Here is a 19,768-nt window from a genome sequence, read left to right as displayed (position 1 = left end):
CAGTGATTTCAACTTTCAGCAATCAGGGTAGAAGAGACGTAACTCCAGCACAATTAATATAAGAAAAGAAGCACCTAATTATCAGAGGGGTGTGTGTGTGAGAGAGAGAGAGAGAGAGAGTTGGAGGTGAAGGGGGGAGAGAACAGGTCAAACCAGTCCAAGTAGGGGAAGCCAGATAATCTAACTAACATAACCTTCTCTCACCCCTCTCTTCTCAGAGACCTCTGAAAGTCGAGCCCCTGCATTTGCAAGATACTGTCAGCCCTTACCTACCTTTGGAACAATTTAGCACAATCCTACTTTTCTGTATTCCCACAAAATTACAAACATTGGCAACCGTATTTTCTCTGTTCCTGCATTTAATACAAACATAGCGTGTGTTGAGTCACAAATTAAGTTGATTACAATGTGCAAAATACCACTCCATCTGCTGAATATCTAACAGATCTAGCAAAGCAGGAGCAAAATGTATTTACATAGAAGCAAAATGCAGGACAATGTAGCACTTTAAAGACTAACAAGATGGTTTATTAGATGATGAGCTTTCGTGGGCCAGACCCACTTCCTCAGATCAAATAGTGGAAGAAAGTAGTCTACTTTCTTCCACTATTTGATCTGAGGAAGTGGGTCTGGCCCACGAAAGCTCATCATCTAATAAACCATCTTGTTAGTCTTTAAAGTGCTACATTGTCCTGCATTTTGCTTCAACTACCCCAGACTAACACGGCTACATTTCTATCACTATTTACATAGACACACCCAGACTTTCTCTCCTATTCCAGCTAGCTGTAATGGAAGCATTCCTTTAGATCCTGCTTGCATTTGTGTGTGATAAAATCTAATCCTCTGGAGCTTAACTATATGCCTCCTTGATTTTCCTGAAAATAAGCCATGCTTGCTTTCAGGGATTTTTAAAGTGGTGCCAAAATTCCATTATATAACAGCTGCATCTCTTTCATTTAGTCAATAACCTAGGTTTGCTATCAATGATTTTTAATTTGAATAAGATGGAGGCAGAATATTCAGTGGTGATATAGCTGTGTCCGTCCCAGGATATTAGAGAGACAAGATGGGTGAGGTCATGTCTTTTATTGGACAAACTTCTGATGGTGCAAAAGACAAGCTTTCTAACTATACACAGCTCTTCTTCAGCTAAATACAAGGTCAAACAGATTAGCATAAGTAGTTAGCTCACATTCTAAAGGACCATTCAAGGTGAAGTGGTCTGTTAATATCACTGGAGTCCTAGGACTAAAAGAGGGGTTGTGGGTTACCGATTGTTGTAATAAGCCAGAGGCAGTCATGCATTAGTTGAGCACTTTCTATCACTGGTGAACAAAATCTGATTGCTTTTTGTATGATGCAGTTCAATGATCCTGCAGAAATATCCTCCAGATCTAAGCACATTGTTTTTTCTTATTTTAGTCACTCTATTTCTTTGAAAATTAGGGTAATTATAGTCCTGTCAGTATGCCATCGATCCTGGGCAAGCTAATGGAGCAGCTGAAATGGGACTCAGTTAATAAAGAATTAAGAGGATAATATAATTAATGTCAATAAGAATGGTTTTAAGGAAAAGATCCTTTCAAACTAATTTAATTTGTTTTTATGAGATAAATTTGATTGATAAATGTAATAGTATTTATGTAATATATTTAGATTTCTGAAAGGCAATTGACTTGGTACCATACAATATTTTGTTGAAAAAAACTAAAAAGATATAAAACAGGGCTACTCAACTTTGGAAGCCCCCAGGGCCACGATACTCTCAGCATATGCCGAGGGCTGCAACTTAATTGTGGTTGCATATACATGCAAATATATATGCAAATAGCTTCTTTCACACTGACAGGCATGAATACAAAGATTAAGGCAAGACTACAGAACACATAAGCCCTATTTAAGTCAGTTCTGCTGATATTAATAAAATGCAGTATTTACCCGATTTCCACCCATATGACAGCACTTTTAATGAGCAATGACAGTCCAGGAATTTAACTACTAAAATGCATATCAACAGAAGACCATTATATTGACTGCTTTTTTGTTTTGGCTCCCACCAACGGGCTGCATATTGAGTAGCCCTGATATAAAATCAACAAGGGATGTAAGTGACAAGTCGAGTCACTACTCAACTACTTGTTGTCGTGTCCCGTCTCCTCTCCTCTCTCTCTCCCCTCTCCCCCCCATATCAGAGGCAGCAGGAGCTAGTGCTGGAGAGAGCTGGCTTAAAAGCTAGTTCCCCAGCACCATCTCTGCAGAGGGGAGCAAGAAAGGCAGAGGTGAAGGGGAGTCCCAGAGCTAGTGCGAGCCCGGACTGCTGAGTCCCGGGTCACATAGCCCTCAGGAGATAACCCAGTTGCAGCTCTGCATTTTAACTGTAGTAGGAGCCGGGATGCCTGCACACCTGGCTCCTACATTTAAACTGGAGAGCCACAGAGAAGATAGCGAGTGTCCCTCCTTATCAACTAATCGAGTAGTCGATAGAAATTCCTGGCAATTTTTAAAACAATTTTTTTTAAGATACGCACATTAGTCTGCGTTAGGTCACATTAGATTATCACAGTGGTTCCTTCTGGCATTGGAATCTATGTATTGTATCATCTGCTGTAGAACGTCAGTACATTTGTATACAGTGGAAATATCCCTTGCCATAGTCACCAGTAGTTGAGGAGGATGTTGTAGTTAGGTGGTAATAATATCAACAATATACCAAAACTGTTGTCTGCAATATTTATTGTAGTGCCTTGAAATAACATGGAGGGGTGATTCCTGAAACCATGGTATAGCTATTTTTAGCAGAAGAGAAAATCTTTGACAATATCTTGATTAAAAAATTCTCATATTTTTCATTTTTCTCAACCAGATGTGCCAGCATTAGTTTTTGGGCTTTCCATTCTTCCAGGCTTTCAGGGGAGAGAAGGAGAAAGTTCATAATACAATCAGTTCTAAATTTTTTCAAAGTGGATAAAAGATAATAGAACAAGATAGGGATGTAATAGTGTAATTGATTAACTGATTAACCAATAAGTAAAAGCTTATAGGTTAATGCTGTGGACTACATACGTTCTCCCCTCCCGCCGCCAGTAAATTCTTTAGCAGCCTGGCTAGCAGCGCGGCTCAGTACTGGCTTGCACCCGGTCTTGGACCTACCCTAGCTGCAGTTCTTCATTTAAAATATATTAGGAGCCAAGTGGGCAGGCAGCTTGTTTCAGTTCCAGCTCATGCTGGGTCTGGGAGCTCAGACCCTCCCCCACTCTCCTCCAGACAGAGACTGCTGCCACCCCGCACTGCTGCCTCTGTATCAGAGGCAGCAGCATGGGGCGACAGATAGCCAACTCATGAAGGAAGTTTTTAAACTAGCTCCCCTCATGGACTAGCTCCTGCCTGGCACCCCATGCTGTTGCCTCTGATACAGAGGCAGCAGTGTGGAGTGGCCAGGTGCTCCTCAGGAGTGGGGCTGCTGGCACTACTCTCAGGGGTTATAGAATATTTGAGTAATCGATAAGAATTCATGAGGGCAATTGACTATTCAATTAACCGATATTTAATATCCCTAGAACAAGAGCAATCTAGTATAATAAGACCTCTGCACAAATATTAATCAGAACACTGGTATATAGTTATTAGAATGTATGTATGTTCTAATGCACGTGACACTAACATTTCGTTGTTTCATTTGCCCCTTCACTTTCTTGAAAATAATCTTTTTTCCTTAAATATATTAGAGCGTGAAGCCGTTTGAGATCTACTGATGAAAAAGTATGTGTTGTGTTGTTACTGCCATGATCCTTATTTTCCGCAAAAGTCTGAATTTCAAAATTACCATCAGCAACAAGTTATAAGGTAGAGAGTACTGAAGTAAGAGCTTAATTCTAAGCACATACAGTTACAGAGCCTCTAGTTGTGAAACTATTATTAGCTCTGATAGGGCAATGTAATCAAGGTTATAGTTGTTAACAGAGCAATGAAATTTTTCATGGTTGGCTGTCTTATTAACTTACATATGTTAATTGCTGGGAGTGAAAGTGCTCCTTTCATTTCTAGGAAGACTCAAATCTTTGTTATTGAAGGACATTTCACAGCATTAAGAGTTAGAAGCCCAGAGTTGCAGGAGATTTCAGAAATAATTAATTTTAAAAAATTTAATTGTTTCTCTTTGAGTCTTGTTGAACAGTTTTGTAATTTCTTCTGCCTTTCTAGGCGCACAGACAAATGGCCTGGACTTTCAGAAGCAGCCTGTGCCTGTTGGAGGGGCTATCTCTACAGCCCAGGCTCAGGCCTTCCTTGGACACCTTCATCAGGTAAAACCAAGACACATTTTAAACTGGAAGAGGTTTGGGAAAGAAATGGATGGGGGGAGGGGAGGTGATTTCTGTATAGCTCACAGCTGAATCCATGAATAGTGTAAAGGAGTACTGTCATCCTGAGCAGATGTGAGATTTTGTTCCCTGCCTGCTAAATATTGGAGGCCAGTCATGATTTATTTTACTGATCTGTAGCGCACACATCAAATAAGATGAGAATTATTATTTGGAAATAGCTCTTTTGGGGACTTCTAGATAATGGGAGCCACTACAGAGCCATACTTCAGCTTAGAGTATCTATAATTAAAACACCATCTGCCTTTCATAGTTCTTTCAAAAATTTCAATCTGAACAAACGAGTAGCATTCAATATTCCCTCCTTTCTGGGAAAGTGTCCGTTAGAATCAGAGGAGTACAAAGACGAGGCCAGACTGTGTCTTCTCTAAAGAATTATATTTGCCCAGAAATTGCCCCAACATGAACCTGAAACTTGTTGATACCCAGTTAAAGAAAAGAGATATGGTAGTCCTCCTGTCCCTTCTCATGCTCAAAGAAAGCTTAAAATGGTGGAACTAGACAAACATGTTTCTACAAATTTTTGAGAGATTTTTTAGGAAGATTTATTTCATGGAGTTGTTTGCCATAGAATATTCAGCCTTCTATTTCCCTTAACCGTTTCTCTACAGCTACTGTTATGGAGTCAAAGCTATACTTCAGAGATAGGGTGAAAGGAAATAGGAGATATTTTTGTGTGTGTGTCTGATCACATGTAGGGTCCAAGAACAGATGTCCTAAAATTTCTTTCCATTCTCTGGCACCAAGTTTAAACTTAAAATTTACTAGAGCTAATTGGCTGACCTTAAATGTTTTGGGTCGGAGGTTACACAGTCATTATGGTATAATTGAGGTACTCAGGCTTTTATGCTCAGTGACGAGCACAGAGCTGCCATATTATTGTACTGAGCATTCAGTACTTTTTTGTCACAATTATAATTTTCCAGGGGATGGAGAATTTCCTAGGACCTGTGGCGTAACATTGTGAATGTTTTAGTACACTGAACCACACGGCTGTTTGAGAATGCCTTTCTGATACACTTTGCTCGGTACCCTGAATGTGGGTGTTAATATAGTATACATATTAGCAGCTCTGTAGGTCTTTTGTGTTTTGTTACAGCTTGTTTTAATGTTCATTTTTCATGTGAACTTACCTGAAATCATTAATCAGTAAATTATTTTGTCACTTACCTGGAAATGATTTTTAAAAAGTTGCCAGGATCATAGCTTTATATGTTACAATGTGTGCTTCATTTCTTGATTCTGTAGTTCCAAGCTACCTTTAGACGCATCTGGCAATGGCTAGTGTCAGACTGGTTACCACCTTATATATGAACTATTAGTCTCTTCCAGTGTAGGAATTCTTAGTTATGATGGCTATGATTACTCTTAAGGTGGAGTGCTCTACTCCTAGCCAATGCAAAATACAATACAAGGTGCCATTCAGCAGCAGTCTTATAAAATACTCCAATAAGAAAGTGTGTGCATAGGGTGGGGACAGGAAGAGAACAATAAAATTTATGTTCAAGTGTGTGCTAGCTGCACTTAAGACCCCTGCATTTGTACAGTCACCTTTTAGAGCTGCGAGAGGTAAAAATAATTACCCAAGTTATTTCTCTAGGACAGCTATTTATGATTGTGCTATTTTTCACTAATGTTTAAATTTTGAAACACCACAGGCAAGGTAAATTAAACTAAATTGCAACAATCTGAGGGCTTTTCTAGTGATGAACTATATAGGACAACAGGAAAGGAAATATCTATATATATGTTTGACTGCATTTGTCAAGAAATCCTCCTACACAATAAGAGCGAGGGCCACCAAATTTGGTATGTAGCTTCCTCTTCTCCTAACTTAAAGCAAAATCAGGGTTTAGTTGTGCCAGGACAACGGGAAGCCCCAAGAAAAGGACTATTTTCTATAACATGGAAAAGGAGGGGCTGCTGTTTGAAAGGACATGATATGAGAGTGGCCACTGGGGGCACCAAACCCGCAGGAGAGAGCTATATGTGAAGTGGCCAACTGGGCTTGGGGCTCTGCCATCTTGCCTGCCATCACACCAGTAAGTAGCCCCTCTGCCCCAAAGCCTTGAACCCCTCCGTACCCTTGGCCAGAAGAGGGGGCTGGAGACAGAGAAAAGGCCCATGCCAGATGGGACCCTCTGTCCCGAACCTCTTGTCATCCCCCATCCCTCATTCTCTCTCTCACACACACACACACGGTTTCCTACATTTCTCCCCCCAACCCTCATCACCAAGGCCATGCCCTGACTCCTGCACTACCAGACCCTGGCTATTTGTTTTTCTTGTACTCATATGTTTCTTGGTTCCCAGTAGAACAGTAGTTGTCAAGCATCAAATATTCCACAGGTTATAATCCTGCCCCTTGGAAGAATTGACAATCATGTAACATTTTTCCTTTATACTAGAATTGTTGGTGGTAACATGAGGAGGGTCATTAAAGCTGGATACAGTGTATGAATGTATAATTTATGTGGTAACAGAGAAGAGATCCTTTTCCTGTTAGTAATAGTTTTGTTCCTATCTTGCTCCTTTAAAATCCCAAATTCTGGAATGTTGCTTTAATTTAATTTTCCTGCCTCTCCCTCCTCTCCCTTTCCCTCTCTCCCGTACCCCATGGATTCCACATGCTTTTTTTGGAATGACCCAGGTCATCGATCACAAAATTTAAGTTTGAATACACTTCAGTCAATGCTACCCTTGTTAAGGGTATCATGTCCTCTATAGGTAAATTCTTTTTGAAGTGCTTGGGTGATGGACTAGTCTGAGGGCAGTTTTTATGTGGTGTCTGAGGTTCCTGATGCATGTGTGCATTTCCCATTGTGTGATATAAGGAAGGTAGTGAATGCATGTGTCTTTGGAGTAATGCCTGTTCTGAAGTTAGGAAGATAATTAAATGGTTTTTGTTAAAAAAAACCAAGAGATTTCTTCATAAAATTATATTTCCTAAAGAATGCTCACCCACCCCAAAAATTATCCATTCATAGTCAGATTTATATCATCACCCAGAGTTCCTCAGCTGACAGAATCTTTTCTCATTAAGCGGTGGACAGATAACACTGTGCAAAGTCCATATGGACTTATGTTTAATATTTCTCAGCACTGCCCCTGCTTTCAGATACTGCAGAATGTTTGGGGGAGGGTCTGTGTTTTATCTTTTAGATTTGTATATGACTGTTACTTCACTTCATCTCAGTTCTTTGCACTGTGTTGTAGGTCCAGCTCGCTGGAACAAGTTTACAGGCTGCTGCTCAGTCCTTAAATGTACAGGTAAGGACTGCCCTCCTTCTCCAATTGTCCATCAAGTATCTATTCCATTTAAAAAAAGCAAGAGCAACAAATGGTCTGGTAGCACTTTATAGATTAACAAAACATGTAGATGGTCTCATGAGCTTTCATGATACCATCTACATGTATTATTAGTCTATAAAGTGCTACCAGACGATTTGCTGCTGTTTTTTGTATGGACTAACTCGGCTACCCCCTGAAGCTTCTGTTCCATTAAAGATAGTTTTCAGGCTGTGATCTGTCATATTCTAATTATGTTTGTTTAGATTTGTAAATGTAAAGAGAGGTTGAATAGTAATGGTTTTACAGCTTCAGACCAGATGGGTGATGGTCAGCAGGAGGAGCTGGTTTAATGCTTGGTGCTCATAATTTTGCGCCAGAGATTAGTTGCAGTTGTCGTACTGCATTTAAAACCTCCAATATTTTACATGTTCCTTTATTACAGCCTTGTTTTAATCATAGATTATTTTGCAAAGTGTTTTTGGAAGTTGAACATAAGGGGCTGATGTAGCATTGATTTTTTTTTTTTAAGATTGCTGGTATGGGTCAACTTGAGTTTTCTTCAGCATCAAGCAAATTATACCTAGTAAATTAAAAACAACTTGGGCTACCTGCTCTTCATTGATCTACATGGCCTAGGAAAACATTGAAACTTTATGTGAATGCAGTATACTCCATAGCATTTCAATCAACCTAATGCTTCCTTTCAATACAATATTCAAGCAATATGCCAAAAGGGGAAAGGGATATAGTTTTGTTGAAAACTGGTTTCAATATTTCAGTGAACTAAAGAACTGGGATAGTACATTCCATGAAGCTAAATAGGACATGGACCCAGTTACATGTGATGATGCTTCAGAAAGAATGGGGAGATATAGTGATCTTCCTTTTTAAAAGAAAGAAGGCAGAAAATTGTCTTGGTTGCCATGGTAAACTTCCATCCCTGAGAGAAATGTTGGCAAACAGGCTGTATCACTAGTGCAGAATGTTTACAGTCCTATGCTGTAATTATCTCTCAATGACTGGCAGAATTAATCAGAGGCTTTATGTTAATTAGCCTGCTCTGCAGTCCCCAAAACAGGTGGTGGAAAATATGCAAATCTATGCAGAATTTTAATGCTCTGCATAACCAGTTTTAATTACCATAAAACCCTCTCTTTCCTCTTCAGACACTCTTGCATTTCCTCCCTGATGGCTGCAGTATTTTCTTCTGCATTTTTTTGAAAAAAACCTGATTAAGTAAAACGCTGCACAACTTTATAAATGCTATTTTTTTTATTTTAAAACACTCTTGTGTAGGTCTTTTTGCAAGATTTAGTGAAGTATATTAAGGGCATTTCAAATCAGTTCCCTGTTTAGCTAGCATTCTGTTGACTTGAGGTCCTTAATGCAGATGTATGAAAAAAAAACACTCCATTGTTCTGGATTTTAATCCATGAATAATTTTAAGTGCTTTATGGTGGGCAGATACTTTTTAATCGCAGAGAAAAAAATAACATCAACTTCAGTGAAGGTGCAGCAAACAAAGCAAGATCTGACAATATTTCAGGTACAAAAAGAATTAGGTGTTTTGTTTTGGTTTAACCCTAAGCTGTATTAGCTACACATGTTTGAGTAGTCATAGTTGAGACAGAGGGCACAAAGAGACATTTCTTAAATCCACTTTTAAAATAAACCCAAGGGCTTTTTGTATGAAGATGAGATATTTGATGTAGTGTAGAGATGATAGTGTACATATTAACATCTGTTTTACACTATAAAGAGTTATATTTTTTTCCTAGTCTAAATCTAATGAAGAATCTGGGGACTCCCAGCAGCCAAGCCAGCCTTCCCAGCAGCCTTCAGTGCAGGCGGCCATACCCCAGACCCAGCTCATGCTGGCCGGAGGACAGATCACCGGGGTAAGGTTTACCCAAGAGAATTGTAGTAAACCTCCTGTCTGACAGTACTGCCGTCATTCACCATCCAATTAGAATTACCCACAAAATAGATAGTAGAGTGGCTGTCCAGGGTTAGTGTCATTTCATAACAGAGGAAGTTTTACACAAGTGGTAAGGAGAGTGAGAACTTTTTTATACAAAAAGCAGTCTGCTTGTCAGTAGTTCTTAGCGCCTGGTGGTGGTTGTAGATATTTTTATTACAATATTATAATTTCTTGGTTCCTGTTCTTTTTCTCCTCCTTGTCAAACATAGGGTTTTCATTTCATTGCTAGGTTATTAGCCTGTTGTAGAAGTCATTGATATCAAAGTTAACATTTTGACTTCACTGCAGAACTATACAGAAGCATGAGAGGAAAACACCACATCAAAATGTGTAGCAAAAGTGATGGGAACTTTATTACAATATATAATCCCTAATTTTTTAAACATTTTGCGAAAGGCATGCTTAAGTTTATAGTCTCTTAGCACCTCTATCTTTAGATCTCATCAACCTTTTTGCCTATGCCCAACAGAATTCAGCCCTCTCCATTCAACCTGACAGTATTTTATTTGTTTATTTTAAATAGCAAAGTTTTGGAGGTTTGGAAGATTGTTTATTTTTAAAGGGCAATCCTTGTGATTTTGTAGAACCCCCATCCATGTTTAAAATGAATTTAAAACACATTTGAAAGTGGCTTAGTTTGGCTGGAGAAGTTATTTCCATTTCATCAGCTCTGCAGATTGATCATTTTGCCCATGAATTGGGAATTAGGTTATCTTGTCAGTGCATTGGGTCTGTGATTTTAAATGATCATCACCTGCAAATTTGAATGGCATCATGTCTAATTCAATCATTTTTGCTGTGGAATCCTCAAAGTAGGATAGCTGTGTAGATTACCAAGGCCTACATTTAATGGATTTTGTTTAATTTAATTTGTATTTTGTTATTTTAAAGTATTCATTTTCAATAAATTACATGGTAGAAGAAATTTATTAAAACCTATTCTAAATTAATCATTTTTGTCTTCTCTGGTGAATGTCTGTGGCACTGAGACATCAAAAACTCCAGGTTTATGTAGATGGAGATTGTATTAAATGTGGACATTCTGATTCATTTACATGTAAAGGAGAGACTGTTGCCACCTGTTTCATAGAGATAATGTGTGTTTGGAAGAGGGAAGGCATGTAAACTTGCCAACCCTATTCTGTTAAAAGGAAAAAGGCAGATGGGAGAAGAGACTAGGAGTAAAACAAATGGAGCTCATGTTCTTCACTTATATCTTAGGGCATAATGGAAATGATGGAACATGGCAGGGATTCATGCTAATGTGAGGCAGCTGGGGTGTTATCAGTTCATTCAGTAGCCACAGCTAGCACTCCTGCTTTTCTTTCATCTGGCTAATCACTTGCTGTTCTTATGGGTGTACGTTTCCTTTCAAATCCTGTTGAGGCTGATTTTTTCTTTTTGCTTGCTAGTTAATTACCTTTTTGCATGAACCTTGGAGTACTGCTGTGGAGAAGCTTATGTGATTCCTTAGGTTCTGATGGCAACATAACACTTAAAATATAAATGCTTCTACCAAAATTGTGCTGTAGGTTGATTGCTATGTTATGTTGAGTAGCCAACTGCCCTTGTATAAGGTGCCTAGGTTGGCTAATGTCCATTGCCTTGTAGTCTGCAATGGGAACTGTTCTTTCTCTTGTTAATGACTATTGTAATTGTTTCTAGCTCACGTTGACACCAGCCCAGCAGCAGTTGTTATTACAACAAGCACAGGCACAGTTGCTGGCAGCTGCAGTGCAGCATTCAGCCAATCAGCAGCACAATGCTGCAGGCGCTACCATCTCGGCCTCCGCTGCGACACCGATGACGCAGATTCCTCTTTCTCAGCCAATACAGATTGCACAGGTGAGCACTGGTGTTTGAGTGAGTTGAGGGTTTGAGATTTAACCTGAAAAAGACCATCTACTTGTTCAAGTGGCCTCTCTATATTTTCACTTGTGGGATCAATGCACCTGTGCCATAGGCTTCCAGAATTTTCAATTGAGCAGAGCCATTCGGATCACTCATTCCTCCTTTCTCACCCCTTCATGGGAGCCTTCAGGGAGTCTAAAAACATGTGATCCCAGCTACCCCTCAATTTTACTCACTGTTGATGATGTCACAGACATTGTCCTCAACACTTCCCTGGTCATTTTTCATTTCTTACTTTTTTGGGGATATTTGTATTTGTAATTAGTTAGTTTTTCTTAAGAAAGAGGGGGTGAAAGATGATGTCCATATAGAATGGGAATTGTAGGACCAACAGGATCAGGAGGGTGGCCTTGTATCCCTACTGACCTAGAAAACTCTTTGTGCAAAGCCAACTATGTACCTGACTTAGGCAATTGGACTTTGGATACCCACTTCTCATGCCGGCTGTGTGTTTGATGCAAGTGGCATTAAGGCTCCTGGATCTTCCCTGGTGCATCAGGTCCAGCACCTGAGATCCAGTACCATTTGTTACTGGAAAACTGCTTGCTAAAGTGGTTCAGGTGCCTGGATCCACCCAGGTTGAAATCTTGTACTGAGGGTCCATCACCCTTACTTTGGATAAGGAGTTCTTCAGAGAACTCAGCAGGAGTGCCCAGCAGGAGTAGCCTTGAAGTCCTTGGATCTGTCCAGGTTAACCTTGTCAACTGTGGAGAACCTGGAACCATTGATTCTTAGCATGTGCAGCATGGCGGTCTCTAGGTCCTTCCAGACATATGTAACGAAATGTAGACCCCAAGGTTATCGAATTAAGTCTGTTTTTTGGCCTCGTTTTCAACACATCCTAGAATTACAGTTCCTGCACACACTACAGTAAACTTCCGATAATCCGGCACCTTTAGGTGCTTTCACTCCCTTTGCTTTCATTCAAAGGATGATTTGACTATAGAGAGGATGAGCCCGACTTGTAGAATGAGTTGAACAAGTGATTTGGACAAGGTGCCTGATTGGGATAGGAGGGGAAAGATTGGGACTGGAGGCTGGCTAAGAGTTTTCGGTGGGAGGAGACTGGGCCTAGGAACAAGGTGTGGAGACCAAGCTTGGCTGCTACAGGGACTGGTAGTGACTAGTCATGGAGACTTAGACTGCAATTGAGTAGAGTGTGGGAAAGGAGATCTGGAAGGAGCTGGGGTAAATTAGAACTTAGCGAGCAAAGAGACTGAGATGAGAAGTTTGGGTGGACAGGACGCTAGATAGAATGAACAGCCTAGGGAGAAAATTGGGCATAGGGAATGTGGGGTTTTGGGAGATTGGAGGACAGCTGGTGAAGACAAACAGATGAGGTAAGGCAGGAGTAGAGGAATGGGACTGATTAAGAAGAGTGAGGAAAAAGAGCTGGGGATTGGGTGGGAACTGAGCAAGGAGACTGGGACTAGGAGTCCAGATAGATCACACAAGGGCTTGTTGGGCAAGGGGAATGTAACTGGGATGAAAAACCTGAGGAATGGATATTGGGACTGGCTAGTTGAAAATAGGTGTGGGATCTAGAAACAAAACAGGTTGGAGTGGATTAGGTAGAAAGGAGCTCAGCTGGGGTCAGTGGGCAGAAGAGTTTGTGCCAGCTAAAGTATGCTCCTTTCCCCCATCCCAGAATGGGACCCGACATTCCTATCAGCAAATATCTGTGACTTCGATTGACAGTATCCCATCCTCCTCTAGCACTGGTTCACATAGATGATGAGAACCTACTACTGCTATCAACTAAACCATAATCTGAAGTGACAAAGATCTGTGCAGTAGATCTAAATATTGCAACCCTGCTGAGGGCTCATGTGTTTCTATGATGCTACATGATGGAATTTCTGGGTTTTTTTTCAGTCTATAATCAGGTGGTGGCATACAAAGCTATGCTAAAAGAACATTATTAAGCTTAAAAATAAACACCCAGAAATTAGGGAATGTCAGTATAAATGTTGCCTTTGTGTGCATATGCAGGGCTCGACAAATAATGCAATCTGCTCGCCTGTGGCAAGTAGATTGCAACCTGGAAGAGCCGGGTTCAGGTGATCTGTGCATGCACAGATTGCCGGACAGTGCAGGTGGCGAGCAGGGCTCACTGCGGTTCGGCGAGCCCTGTGCATATGCATTATGATACAGTCTTTAATCACATGATTACATACCACTTATTCTGCAGTACCCTTATCTCGTTCAGAGCACAGGATAAAACTGCTCTGAGGATGACTCAAAGTTGGGTAATAAAGATGTCTGTTGTATGTAGGAATCCTACTTCATTTGTTTCTGAAGCTGGAACCTGGTGGATAGTGAATGAGGGAGAAAATTGCAGGAAGAGAAAAGACAGTATTATGGTTAAGGAAGCTAAGTGCTCCTCCTGTAGAGCTGAATTCTAGAGTCTGTCTTTGTCTCTGCCTCAGAGTTTCTATGGGGATTCTGAGCAAGTCCTTAAATTAAATTTTTCAAGGGGTCACTAAATGGGTGCTGAACTTGCGACAGTGGGGGCTGATTTGTAGAAGTGCTGAGTACTCTCATTAACATTAGTTCCAACTGTGAACTGTCTTTTGAACATGTGAAGTGGAATATAATACTAGGTAGTTGAAAAATTTGGTTTTAGGCAACTAAAATTGGGTACCAAAAATAGATGGGTACCTATTTACCCTAATCTCTTTGTTCTTCATCTCCTCAGCTGTAAAATAAATTAATTCAAGTTTGTAAAGTATCTAGATGCTGTAGTGATGAGAGTGATACAATAGCCCTTGAAAAAATTAATTCTGTTTTTAGAGGAGAGTTTGAACAATATGCAGTAAGTAAGGTCTTCAGCCACACACTGATCAAGGAGGAAACAAAATGTTGAATAGTGCTTTATTGATGAACTGCTATCCATATTTTGCACTGAATTAGGCAGTTTTTTCTCCACTCTGCTCATCTGAGGAAGTGGGTTTTGCCCTCGAAAGCTCATACTATATCTATATCTATATTTATTTATTTATTTATTTGTTAGTCTCTAAGGTGCTACGGGACTACAAGCTTTCTGTTGACTTTACTATTAATGTTCTTTTAATACATATTTTTGGTATGCAATTATAAACTAACTGCTTTCTATTCCTCTTTATAAAATTTAAGTGTGACCCTTGGCTTCCTGGTCAGATGAAAGTTGAGCCCTTTGTTGGGCATAGTTGAGAGAGACAAGTTTTCAACAAAGAATATCTTCTATAGTTGCAGATGGATGGGACCATGCTTTCCAATCCATCTTGACACTGATCTGTAAACAACACACAGGTTTGCTTATTTGCATTGCTATTGTAAACACACAACTGATTACCCAAATAGCCGACTGTTTGTTTTAAGTGATGATACTTGAATAATTGATTAACTGGCAGGTTTCAGCAGCAGGAGGATTACCACATTTATTTTAATTAACTAATTGCACAAGCATTGCCTATTTAATGTACTCTGCAGTTACATCTCTGCAGTATGTTGCTTGTGCTGAGTAAGATTGTTAGTGCTGCTGCTGAGCTGATTTAGAAGTACCACTAACAGTTGTGGCAAGTTTTGAGGTCTCTAGATACTGGGCCTTTTGTTCATCTTCTGTTGTGATCTGTTGTAAATATTTGACTGAAATACATGTCAAAGAGGGAGAGAAATACTTAGGTTTGTACATGGGTTAAACCTAGGAGTAACAGTATGGAGCTAAGAAAATTTCAGATGGAATTGCTTCATCCTGGCAAGATTTATACAGGAATAGTTTTCTAAAGAAAGTGATGGAAGTTGCATCAGACTTGACAAAACATGAAAAATTGTATACTATACAGCTATGTTGGTTGGATAGACTAGATGTCCTACTAAATATTTTTTTCCTATCTAATGATCCCTGGTTGTTTGTTTAATCATTAAAGTGAGAATTATTATAGTGCTATAGTTATCTAAAACATTAGGAATAGATGCAAGTGATATAATATGAATGAGTCTAAGATGCACTTCTCTTCAGCCAACTCTTCCAACAAGCATTAATAGCATTATAGCTAGGGTAAAGTTCCCAGTTCAAAGAAGGCTCAACCAAGCTGCTCGTTACCAAGATCAAGATGGGGAGAATGGCACTGATAATATTAAGTTTCCTCCTTCTTAGCTAAGATGACTCCCAGAAAGATAATTTCTCACACATGTTCTCCTAACCATCTGGTCATTTGCAAGATTATTGCCTGTCCTGTATTTATAGGTGGTTCTTTATGCCATTTCCATGAGGTAGACCTATACTGTAATAGTTCTAGTGGCATATGACCAACTTGTCAAGTATTTTAATAAATAAATAATCACTACCATGTGTGGTGGTTGAGCAGAGAGAGAAAACTAGAACGATACTACAAATCACATACTTAATGCAACTTCTGACATTGCTATCTTGGTCACTGATGTGATTTGTTTGGTACAGTTTTCAGATTTTCTGCCAATTCAAATGTTACTATGTAAGCTGATTTCCAAACTGTTAAACAAAAAAAAAGTTTTAATGCAAAAGTTTGCATAATGAAGGATGCAAAATGATGAAATGCAGAAATTACTGTTGAAAGGGCAACCATAACTCTTCTCCCAGGATTATAATGCAGTCTTAAATTACCTGAGTTCGTGGTATAAAATTGTACATACATGAATTCAATGATGGGACAGAAAATGTATGTCTGAGATAAATATTGTGGAGAGTTTAAATGCCAAGGATAGAGAGTAATTTAATTTAGTGAGACCTGTAACTAGCATGATAGATGAGGCTATACTGAGAATGAGATTTAATTATCTAAGGGAAAATTATACCAGGTATCATAAACTCTCTGGATTGAAGCTTATTAGATATTGGTAGCCCAGTTGTTTGGAATTTTTAAAGCTCTGTTGGAAAAATAGAGTATATTCTGTAGGGAACAATCTAGTGCTTTCAGAGAAAAAGTTTACATGACCTAATAACTTAGCCAAGAACAAAACCAGCCAAATAAAAGTAGGTGACTTCTATAAGACACTGTGGGGAGGTGCAAAGAAGAGTTAATCATAGGCTCCCCAACACCTAAAAATGTTTTTCATTAGATGAACTTGAAAGGTATCACGTATAAAGTATTTGAATGTAGTTGGGTCCCGTCTACAATTGTGAACTAAAATCGGTTAATTTACCTTTCCAGAATGCAGTAGTCTCGTTGAAGGGTATAGGGTATTTTGGGAGCAAGTTGAGCCTGAATCCTGTCTGATTTACACTTATGTATGAAAAGTAACTCCATTGATACCTGTAAAGTTACACTGTTGTAAAACAGATGCGAGGTCAAACTCAGATCTGGATTTTAAACACAGATTACTCCTATCTTTATTGAGATTCAGCAGTGTTTTAAGTTAATCATGTCAACAACAGCTTCCATATTTTAACTAGGTCTCCCACTTATTAGATTTGATAGCATAGGCAAGAAATAAATCCAGATGTTTTCCCACCTCTATTTCTTGGATCCAATGCTGTCTGCCTTGTTCTCTTCCTTCCCACTTTTTCCTTAAATGTAATGATTTTCCCAACTCCCTGCAGTGACATGTTTCTTCTTTTTTCTGGTTCCTCTCACTCTTTTGTCCCATCCCCCTTCTCAAGATTGTCTCTCCAGCACCCATTCTTGAGGATCCCATTTCTCAGTTCCCACGACCTTCCATCCTTTGATCTCTCTTAATATCTTTATTCCCAAGGGCAGGGATGAGTAATCATTTTTGAAGGGGGGAACACTGAATTTCAGAAGTGGTCATGGGCTGCCCTGGAAGGAGCTGGGCCTCAGGCAGAAGGGGTGGGTCCAGGACACCTGGTGTGCTCCTCAGCTTACAGACCCTGATTGGCTGGGGCGAGTGTGTGAAGTCTTTGCCCCATGCCCTGCCAGGGCACATGCCACCTAGTGATAACTTCCAGCTGTTTTGAACAGCTGGTGCTTCTCTCTCAGCTCTGCGCACCCCTGGTGCAGGAAGGAGACTTTACATGCTCCCCTATTCCCAGATCCCTCTGTTTCCCTCTAGGTGCCACACAGCCCTAGTGGCGGGAGGAGACTTTGTGCACTCCTTCCACTCCAGGTCAGTTAGGGTTTGGGGGCAGGGTAGCGCGTGATGTCTTTGGCCTGGCCCTGCCCTGCCCTGTCAGGGGTGCGCAGTGCCTAGAGGGAACCGCCAGCTGTTTTGAATTGTTGGTGGTTCCCTCTAGGCACCACGTGCCCCTGGTGCGGGGAGGAGACTTCGCATGCTCCCCTGTTCCTATGTATTGATTTGCCTGGGGGCAAGGGCATGGTGGGGTGGATGCGGGTGGGATCAGTTGGCTTGGTGGGCCGAATCTGATAATGGCTGTCTTGCCTCTCCCTCTCCCCACCCTAGGGGATCTTTTCCCTAGGAGTTGGTTTCCTGCCTTATCCTGTGACTCCCCATGAACTTTTGCATCTGGTTCTCATACCTAGTGTTCCCAAGGCTCTTTCCATAATGGTGATCTGTTCAGAAGTTGCCTATTTCTTTCTGTATCAGCACCCAATGGATTTTGGATACTTCCATGTGGCAGACATTTAACCTTATGTTATCCTGACCCATATCATGTTTCTGGGACCAAGAAACAAGTTGTTTTTACCAGCTCTCTTGGCAGGATTCCACCTAAGCTTAGCCTTATTAAACAAGGCCAGAAGTAAATTGAATCTCTAGCAAAATTGGAGCAAGCAAACTTGTCAGAGATCTGAAAGTGATTGCAGTGCTTCCAAAATTTCCTGAAACTGTGTGTTGAAAATAGGCTTGCAATTTAAATACTGCAGTAAAAGTCTGCAATTGTATAACAGGCATCATTCGGTCAGAGCCAATTAGTGTTTACACTTGTGGATTTACCAAGAACAGAATGACCAAATGGTGGCTAGGATGTGTTTTAGATTAGGAACTCTTTTCCTTATGTGCACATGTATATAGTTTATACGCAAATATAAACGTATATATACGAAAAAATATCTGTAAGTACTCCTGTTCCTTTGTCCCCAAATTGTTGTCGTAATTCGGTTTTGTTTTGTTTTGTTTTATTTTTAATTTAACAATTTTCAATTAATCTTATATTGGTATGGGTGAGAGGAAAGTCAGAAGGCTGGCTGGGACGGTGGGAGGTTGCAGTTTTGGAATGTGCTCTCTTCCTGAATTTTGCGCACCCACGCTTTGCATGTGTTTTTAAAGAGCATACATCTCAGTGAAATGATTAAATTGATTTTGTATGCTCAGTACACAATTTTCAAATGTTCTTAACTTCATGCAATCAAAACAAGCTTGTTTTCAAACTCAACAAAAGCACTAATCCTTAAAAGCCAGGCTAGTAATGATGTAATTAATAACAGAAATCATTTAGGTCATCAGTATGCCTCTTCGCTATCTACATGCCAGGTTTCAACTTTCTAACTTCAATTGGTTTTAATGTATTAATGTTCAAACAAAAGTGCACAAGGCTAGCATTTTTTTAAAAAGAGCTATATTGTGTGTCTTCACACTCCAGCTCAAAAAGATCAAGAGAAACTCCTCAAATTCTTGGTCAGACAGAGTAAGCATTAAAATCTTCACCCTGGAAAATGAATGAGTAGATGTAAACAGACAACTTAATAGATGAAAGTACAGGTGCGTCTATCATACCTGCTAGAGTAACCTAGGGTAATTTTGTTTTAAATAACTCAAATAGATTAGCCAGTGAAGCACTTTTAATTGTTATTTCTGTTTTTTAAATGAAAGAATAAGCTTAGTTATTCAGTACTAAGCATACTGGTGCTAGGTACACTTTTATTTCCCAGTGCTGGAAGAAAGCTCTAGAAAGATATTTCAGATGTTTTAGGACTTGACTGATTTAAATGATTAATGCATACCTTTTTATTTCATTAAGGATTTGCAGCACCTGCAGCAGCTCCAACAGCAGAATCTCAACTTGCAACAGTTTGTGTTGGTGCATCCAACAACCAACTTGCAGCCAGCACAGTTTATCATCTCACAAACGCCACAAGGGCAGCAGGGTGAGTGTGACCTTTCTGGGAGAGTTTCAGAGCTGGGTTCAGTGTGAATAGTTCCAAGAGTCCTTTTGTGTCTCCCCCATTATTGACATTCCTTTATGGAAATAGTCTTTTTGGGTTTAAGGCTAGAATCGCTGCAAGAGCTAGCCCTTCTAAAAAATTTGAGGTTCAGTCTCATTTGTGCT

General features: G+C 39.9%; 1 protein-coding gene across 4 annotated transcripts in view; it reads left to right on the top strand.

The window, feature by feature from the left end:
- The window catches only part of POU2F1 (POU class 2 homeobox 1), a 200,370-nt gene that overhangs the window by 111,907 nt on the left and 68,695 nt on the right, over positions 1 to 19,768 (top strand). For 3 of the 4 annotated variants that reach the window (XM_089773295.1, XM_075909143.2, XM_006124220.5), the window contains exons 3-7: positions 4,204 to 4,304; positions 7,599 to 7,652; positions 9,452 to 9,571; positions 11,320 to 11,499; positions 19,460 to 19,586. In XM_089773295.1, coding sequence (XP_089629421.1) covers positions 4,204 to 4,304; positions 7,599 to 7,652; positions 9,452 to 9,571; positions 11,320 to 11,499; positions 19,460 to 19,586 — 582 coding nt within the window. The remainder of the gene's footprint in view (positions 1 to 4,203; positions 4,305 to 7,598; positions 7,653 to 9,451; positions 9,572 to 11,319; positions 11,500 to 19,459; positions 19,587 to 19,768) is intronic. The other variant, XM_089773288.1, reaches the window with a different exon arrangement.

Source organism: Pelodiscus sinensis, chromosome 1, assembly GCF_052426305.1.
Source record: "Pelodiscus sinensis isolate ZL-2025 chromosome 1, ASM5242630v1, whole genome shotgun sequence".
NCBI lineage: Eukaryota > Metazoa > Chordata > Testudines > Trionychidae > Pelodiscus > Pelodiscus sinensis.
This window is presented reverse-complemented; position numbering and strand designations above follow the sequence as displayed.